At 36.8% G+C, this 8,927-nt stretch overlaps 1 protein-coding gene across 2 annotated transcripts; it reads left to right on the forward strand.

Moving 5' to 3' along the window:
• Window positions 1–4,947: 4,947 nt before the first annotated feature.
• Window positions 4,948–8,766, forward strand: hdac12 (histone deacetylase 12). Of its 2 annotated transcripts, none has more exons than XM_084419408.1 (8): window positions 4,948–5,001; window positions 5,395–5,538; window positions 5,632–5,791; window positions 6,433–6,629; window positions 7,518–7,668; window positions 7,828–7,944; window positions 8,054–8,196; window positions 8,603–8,765. In XM_084419408.1, the coding sequence occupies exons 2-8, from the start codon at window positions 5,476–5,478 to the stop codon at window positions 8,624–8,626; spliced, it is 855 nt and encodes a 284-aa protein (XP_084275534.1). In that variant the 5' UTR covers window positions 4,948–5,001; window positions 5,395–5,475; the 3' UTR covers window positions 8,627–8,765. The 2 variants fall into 2 exon arrangements, with proteins under 2 accessions (XP_084275534.1, XP_084275533.1); XM_084419407.1 differs by having other exon boundaries at window positions 4,960–5,277; window positions 8,603–8,766.
• The last annotated feature ends 161 nt before the right edge of the window (window positions 8,767–8,927 follow it).

The raw sequence follows: 8,927 nt of genomic DNA on the forward strand, positions 1-8,927 counted from the left end.
CTTTGACCTCAATAACTAGGGGTTTAACTAACAATAACCTAACCAAAACTACGTCTGGGAAATAATTGGGCACAAAATGTTGTTTTGAGTTGAAATATATTTATCTCACTCACTTGAAATAAACGTGAAGCTTCCGCGAAGAAAAGTTCGCAGCAAGTGGCTTTGAGCCAAAGACAAACGATCAAGTTCAAACAAGAGTATAAAGAGTGATAAGGGATAATGTATATCATTGTACACTTATTACACCGATTTTTTTTTACCACATAATTACGGGGACAAATTGAACTGAGATTAATGTTTTAAATCTTACCTGTTTGTAAATACAGTCGTCCAAAAAACTGAGACGCAAGACGGCAAGTTGTGAATGAAACGATAGAGCGCGTCCGTTGCGATACATGGATGTGCGCTGTGTTATAATGCGTTGCTATTGACGACGGTCATTATAAGGAAGAAAATGCCACAGAATATAATCTTGCTTTAAAAAGTGCATAAAGCTGCTAGTTTTATTTGTTGTTTGTTGATTTTCAAATATTGAACTGTTTTTAGTGTGAGCATCAGTTCTTTTTGAACACTTTCATCTCGTTTTAACAAAACCGTGGTAATATTGATGATAATCATGGTAATTTTGGTCACACGTGATATGAAATTTTCATACCGTCCCATCCCTATTCTGTTAAGGGACCGCACCTTATTTCCACTCGTTACAGATTTCCCACCCGGCCAAAAAAAGGCTGTCAGCCATAGCCTACACAGCAAAGGAAAACTTCTACTTACAGGAACACGCCGACTTTTTGAGACTTTAGCTTATTCACCTTATCCCCCAGAGTTAGATAAGTCCATCCACCTTTTTCATCTCTGTGCGTGCCGTAACTCTGTCTGACGCACCACCGCTAGCCTGGCTTAGCACAAAGACTGGAGGTAAACGGCTCCAGCTAGCATAGGCTACTGCTCACTTGTGACTAAATAACGCCAACATTTTCCTATTTTACATGTTGTGATTTGTATAGTCACAGCTAGGGGTGTTGCAATATACCGGTGTTGATAATCGTGATATTCAAAGCATGAAATATCGACATCATGTTAATTTCAACCTGGTCTCACAGAATTCCGTGAACACGGCCCCTTAACTCAAAATTTGTGGCAGTTTCATGGAATCGCCGAAAATTCCGTGATGTGCACACGGATGTGATGCCTATGTAAGTCAATGACAGGCAGCATCCGTGGTCCACACACGGATTCTCTGTTCCAACACGTGCGCTCCCCCAAATTACGTCGTTTTATAATTTGGAAACGTATCGCTTTAAATATTCTGAGTTTACTTAAGTACTTCACTTTAAATATTTAGTTTTAAAGTGATTTTAACTTGATATTGCATTGTTCTGTCGTCGTTTGATCGCTAGGATAACTTCTGGTCACCCTGTTCCGTGACGGTACTACAGAATATTCAGTGGTTGCCACAGATTGTTTCACCTTCACTGGACGATATTGCCTATTGCTGATTTTGACACTTTAAGTAGGAGGTCTATTACCGTTGTCTGTGTTTGCGATGCAATGTAGCCCAATTAAACTGTGAACCTCTTATATCCCCTGATCAGTTTGTATAGCCTTTTGCTTATTGTGAAATTCTGTGATGGCACCACGGATTCTTCCGTGGTGGACACACGGATAACTGGATCACATGCTCTCCCCCAATTGACGTCGTGTTATAATTTGGCAACGTACGGCTTTAAATATTCTGAGTTGTGGGTCACATTAATAGGGTTTAAAATATAAAAAAAAACTTCACAAATGTGTTCATAAAATAAATGGCCAGCTGTTTCTGCAACAAAACCATGAGCAAGTTTCATCAATATCAAAATATTTACAGATAGATAGATATATTTACAGCCAAGGTCCTCCTCAACATTAAACGCTAGAATGAGACGGTAGGCTAAGTGTGCATGGCTGTGTCATAAATGTTTCTGCCCCGGGGTCACCGCACGAAAATATTATTTGAACTTAATAAAAAAAAAAAAAAAACTTTGTATTACAAATCTTTATATTAACTGGCTTTCTATTAATACAGTACAGTGTATGATAACCGTAGGTGGGCTCCCAGTGGCTTATATTATTGTCAGTTTAGTTTTAGTGCAGCAAATCAAAAGATAACATCTATAGCCTACTTAATGTCCGAAACGTTTTTTTTGTCTGACATTTCATAATAAACTCAGATGATCTCAGTACCGACTCGATTTCCATCTGTTTATTTTCGTGAATTTAAATATGTGCAATTATTTATTGTAATGCCGCGAATTGTAAAATAATTGTAATGCCGCGAAGGATACATCCGATACGTCCTTCAAAACAGGCCAAATGAAGGACATGAAATGAAGGCTGCCTTCCAAGAAACCTTCAAATTGAGATGGCCTTCAGAAATGTTTGATGATGTGGCAGCTGAGATTTGCAGCCTTCGTAGGATACAGCCTTCTTATTGAGATGCACCCCTTGTTTCCTTGCCTTGCTTCCTTTCCTCAAGTCTTAGCTCCACCCAGGGAAGGATACACCTGTGTATCCCCACTCATGCCTCCTCAGGAAGCTTCCTCACTTCTCATTCACCCACACTTTTCTAGTTTAACAAAATAAAAAAAAATAAAACAATTGTTATAAATTTACCTTGAGAATTGAACTTTGAACTTAAATATACTAATTGTTATAGTTACCTATATGTGCAAACTAATTTATATTACAAAATGTAAGTTAAATGAATTGAAATTAAGTTCACGATACTTAATACACAATACAATACTTTAAAGGGGTCCTATAATGCTTTTACACTTTCTCAACTTTAGTTAGTGTGAAATGTTGTTGTTTGAGCATAAAAAAAGATCTGCAAGGTTCAAGAAAGGCTCAAAGTACACTCCAAAGGGAGATATTTTATTTAACAGAATCCACTTTCCAAGAACTACAACGAAAGACTCGTTTGGACTACAACATGATTTTACTGGATTTTATGAAGTCACAATGGTACTCATTTAAATAAACCCTGCCCACTTAATACAAAAAAAAAAGGGGACAAAGCCTGGTTGAGCTGCATTAGAGAAGTTGTTGCTGTCAAAGAGACCCCGTTTTTTCACAACATTTCCAAAACTTATTGGTTTTACCTTCCTAAGGCTGACGAACTTAGAGTGGTTAAAACTTATTTTTAAATGATGTTTTATAAACAAAGTTCGGGAGGAGCACGTTCAAATAATCAATCCAATCTACTCGTCATCAAACAATTATGTCTACCCTAATCAGCATGACAAGAAGTATATATATCCACTCTGTCAACTCACCTAATATTCCTTGACAGTTTTCCAGCATCCCTCCACCACCCCGACTCCTCACTCTTGGCTCAATCTTTACAGCCAGGAATACGGGGGGAGTACTCTGGGTTCGGGCCGAATACCGAGCCCGGAGCCCTCTCCTCGGACAGCACGCCAAATACGCATTTATTCTATCTGACTTATTTGTAAGTGTGAACTAGTGAAACACTGTTCCTGAACACTAAAACTCAAACGTTTATCTTTGCGCTGCACATGTCATGGAGAACAGCTTGTTTTTTCTGTTGCTTTTCTGTAAGCGCTCGCTTTTGTAAGGCGGTTCATCGCTTCTTAGGAAAATTAGCCATGGTTTTGTGATCGATTACTGTTACAAATTAAATGGTGGATAATATCGTATCTATAATGTAGTATAAGAAAATGACAAAAAACATACCACTCTGAAACGTCCTGTGAAATCCCTGCTTGCAAAGTCTGTGTATTGAATCCGTTCTGCACAGTCCTCTTGTTCGTTAACATTGTCAGGATCTGAATCGGGCTCGAATTGGTTTGAAATTGATGCCATCCTTTACTCTAGAGAAGAACCCCACAGTTAGGGTAGGGTTTAGGGGTGGGGTCGGGTCAGGTGAATGGCATCATTTTCATTGCATGATTTATAAACACCCACCGGTTTGAAAACACCCAAAAATTTAGAAAAGCCCACTTTTGTTCCGCAGAGACCCCATAATCGTTATGAAGGGGCGGGGCATTTCCTGAACATGCGCTAATTGGTGCCAATCACAACACACTGGCCCAACTGACCAATCACAGCACATTTCATATTTCAGAAGGAGGGCCTTCATCGAAAGCGGCGTTTTCTAGACAGACTGGGGAGAGAGGTTCTGTAATAATGTAAAATATGTGAAAAATAATGCGTTTTTTGAACAAGCATGAAAATATTTTCTAGCACACCCCAAAATCAAGACTTCGTAAAAGGGCATAATAGGATCCCTTTAAAGCAACCAGTTTCATCCGATTTTTTAAAATAAATTCAACTTATCCAGATTTACAGACTAAGCCAGTACAAGACCCCTCTGCTTTAAAGGCATCCTGTCGGTACCATGTATTTAGGACACTTAAAGGGATAGTTCACCCAAAAATGAAAATTCTGTCATCATTTACTCACCCTCAAGTTGTTCCAAACCTGTATGAGTTTCTTTGTTCTGCTGAACACAAAGGAAGATATTTGGAAGAATGTTTGTAATCAACAGATCTCGGTCCCCATTGACTTCCATAGTAGGAAAAAAATGTACTATGGTAGTCAATGAGGACCGAGATCTGTTTGGTTACAAACATTCTTCCAAATATCTTCCTTTGTGTTCAGCAGAACAAAGAAACTCATACAGGTTTGGAACAACTTGAGGGTGAGTAAATGATGACAGAATTTTCATTTTTAGGTGAACTATCCCTTTAAACTTGTGTTTGTTGTGCTCATTATCTCCTTCAAGTGGACAATATCCTCTTGAATAAATGTAGAATAGAAAAAAAAAGAAAAGAAAAAATTGCACTATGACAAAATGACTCCACCACATTTGATGTCCTGTTTGTTGATGTCTCACTCCTCAACAGAGGGTGGCAGTAGCACACTTCCATTATAACAAGAAAAATGCGAGTGTCTTATACACACACGTGACGGGCTGATGAGACTGTATTGATTTTTTACGTGCGTATCTTCAATATTATTCAGTCTGATTCAGAAAGCGTTTTAAAATGTCATGTATCTCTTGATCGTTATTTAATAGTAGCTGATTGTGTAACTGCACGCGATTTGTAAACAAACAGTTGTTACGTAGTCGATTGTAAAGCAGCAATGTTTCATTTATGTCAAAAATCAACGTATAGAGCAACTATTAAATGCAAACATGTGGTCCAAAATGAAACACTTCTGAAACGAAACCCAATGCATCGGGCATGGAGGAGGTGTTTCAACGCTGAACATGTAATGTTTCCGATATTATCACATTCAAACCCCCAGAGTGTAAAACTAGTCCTTTGACATTTGCTAACAGTCCATTGCAGTGAATTGCTGCAACTCATTTGCATCCGTTTTTCTCAGGTTTGCCTTGAATCAAGAGCACTTCCTCTAGTTCATCATGTCAAGTACATATGTGACCTCCCTGAAAACCACAGGTTTCCCATGGGAAAGTTCCCCAAAGTCCTGGAGAGTCTGTTCAGAGATCAAGTCATAACAGATAAACAGGTTGGAAATGTTTAGTGAATCTGTAATTTGCATTAATACACATATTTTGAATATACTTGTGGAATATTAATAGGCTACTTGACACAATTGTAGGTGTGGGCTCCTAAGATTGCCTCCAAAGGGCTTCTGGGATGTGTGCATACTGAGGAGTACCTGTCCAACTTTATCGGTGGAAAAATCAGTGAGAAAGATCAGAGGCGGACTGGATTTCCTTGGAGTTCTGGTTTAGTTCAACGCTGCAGATATGAAACGGGTATGTCATTTAGTATGTGCTGAAACAGTGGAGTGAACCTCATTAATGTCAGGATCATTTTACCTCAAAACACAAATGTGTATATATTTTTTTATTATTATAGCATGTATTCATATTTTGAATTAGGTTTTAGTTTAATCTAATATTAATATTTTATTTTTGCAGCTCTGTTTAACAGTTTTATTTTTGTTAACACTGATATATATATACACACAATTCCCTAATATATATATAGTTTTCCTTAAATACACATTACTATAAACACTTTTTTTAAACAAGCATATATTAAATGCATTACAAGAAATGCTACTGTGACATACATTTAAAATTATACTTTACAAATTAACTTTAAAATGTAGTCATCATGTAATATTTTTATTTTTTGCATTACAGTAGACCCTTTTTGTTATGAAAATAATGTCACAATGGAAGAAATCTTAATTTTCTTATGCAAAACACTTTTTCTTTTTGACAACGGAATGGAATATTGGACTTTTTTTGCACTATGTGTTGATTAATCAATTCATTCATTTTGTTATTGAGTACTGAAGTCGGTACTAGATTTGTAAAGCTACTGTATATTGATATCCAGTTGCCATCTCATCATGTAATGTATTTCTCTCATCTGAGATGTGGTCCAGGTGGCACTGTGCTGGCAGGAGAGATCGCCCTGCAGAGGGGACTGGCGTGCAGTACAGCCGGAGGGACCCATCATGCTTTCCCAGGCTTCGGCGCAGGCTTCTGTCTGCTCAATGACTTGGCTGTGACCGCCAAACACTTGATGGGTGAGTCCGCATCCAAGAGGAAGATTCTCATCGTGGATCTGGATGTACATCAGGTACAAAATTTATTTTAGTCACCATAAAATAAAATAAAAATTGACGATTCGTATTTTTATGGAATTTTGCAGTATTTATTATAAATTATTATTATTATTTTATTTTTTTCATGATCTTACAGTCACAGCTCCTCTCTGATTAATCGATTAAAAAGATCACAATCTCCATTAAAACATCTTATTCCTAAATGACAACGATTCAGTAATGGATCATTTCGGATAGGTTATAACAGAAGTACTGGGATAAAATGTATAATTCGGATATAAACAGTAGCGTAAAAATTGAGCAAAGTGAGTAAATCACCTTTTGAAAGTAACATGGCGCTTTAATGATGGCGTCCATCACACCAGTAGGTGGTGACAAGTGAAAACATTTTTTGTCACTGAATCATTCATTCAAGAGACTTGTTCAAAAACTTGAATGATTCATTTATGAGTGAGTCATTCATTCAGACCGATTTTCTTTAAATCTATTCATTCAAGTGAATTAAACATTTTTAAATAGATTGCAGCAATTAACATTTTGTCAGAACCTCTAGTAAATGACATGTTATTTTGTTTGTTTGTTCAGAATCGTTATCTGTGTATTTGAAACCCAAATAACTGTGATTCTCAGTTTATCCAGAATCATGCATATTCTGCATATTCATGCATATACAACCTGTCACTTACATCAGATCGACCAATGGAAAACAGCAACAATCCAACCAACTAATCAATTCCAAAGTCCCGCCTTACATTCTTTCTATTTTGAGAAGCCCTTTCCCTCAGATATATGTCACAATAGGGAAGGAATGTCTATAACAACTCCCATCCCAAATTCTTTTTTTGTGCTGACTGAAATGCTGTTGAATTATAGCAGATGTTTTCCTTTCCTGCGTTCACTAGGGTGATGGCACAGCATTCATCTTTAAGGACGAACCCAATGTTTTCACCTTCTCAGTGCATTGTGGGAAAAACTTTCCTTTGCGAAAGCAGCAGAGTGACCTAGATCTCAGTTTAGAAGATGGCACTGAAGACAAAGAGTATCTTTCCAAAGGTACTGTTTATTACACTCTGACTCGCTTTGCACCTACACAAAAACATAAGCAGATCAGTTTTGACTTTTGAATACATTTCAATACATTAACATATATTTCTATTAAATAAGCCTATATGTGGTACTAAGGTAAAATGCATTAAGTCATTTCCTGTACAGTCCAGGAACACCTCCCTTGGGTACTGGAGACATTCCAGCCGGATCTGGTGCTGTATGATTCTGGAGTGGATCCACACTGGGAGGATGAACTTGGAAGACTTCGTCTAACAGATGAAGGTCAATCATTCATTCCACTCTATTATGCACATACATCATATATCATAATAATCGAAGCAGTACTTTATGTAATTGACCCTTCAATGTCTGTGCATTTTACCCAACTTAGGCCTTTACCAGAGGGATCTTTATGTACTTCAGACCGTCATAAAAAAGGGCATCCCTGTGGCCACTGTCATTGGTGGAGGCTATTCAAGAGATATTGATCGACTGGCACGCAGGCACTCAATAATTCACAGAGCTGCTTCAAAGGTGAGCTCGCAGAATCCATAATGAAAGTAACATGGTATTTAACGGACCTGAGTGAAATGAACATGGATATTATTGGTGCCTTGTACCAATCTATATAGAGTATTTATTCATATTATGTAACTTTGTTTGATTTATGGAGTATTTTAATTGTTTTATTATAGCTTGCTATTATTTATTTATTTTTGACAGTTGTTTTTCTCTTGATTGTGAGAAAACAGAGTATGTTTTGCTATGATTTTTATGACTGTAATTGTTTTTGTTTTTTTGTTCTTTAAAAAAAAAAAAAAACGGAAAAATGGCACATGCTATGTGTTGATGTTATTATGAAACAAGTGCTTTCTATAATCAGCAGTATTGCACTGTCAGAGGTTTATATGCTTTTAATGGTTCACATTTCTGCTTTTAGGTTTGGAGAGAATATGGACTTTAACTCCAGGATGGAAATGGACCGTTAATGGACCGAGATCATTGGGTGCTGAGAGGGACCATATGAACATTTTGCTGTGCCAATGCTATTGGATGCAATAGATTTCATGAATAAAAATTTTCAAAATTTGTCCATTTTTCGCTAAATTATGTTGGTCCTCATTTAGTAATGTATTTTTGTAAATATATAATAGGTTGGGTTTTTACAATGTTTAAAACAATTTTTACTTGTCTGCTAAAATAAAAATTTTGCTCTATAATTATTATTATTATTATTATAAAAATAATATTTAATTAAATTAATT

Source organism: Rutilus rutilus (assembly GCF_951802725.1).
Source record: "Rutilus rutilus genome assembly, chromosome: 9".
Taxonomy (NCBI): Eukaryota; Metazoa; Chordata; class Actinopteri; order Cypriniformes; family Leuciscidae; genus Rutilus; species Rutilus rutilus.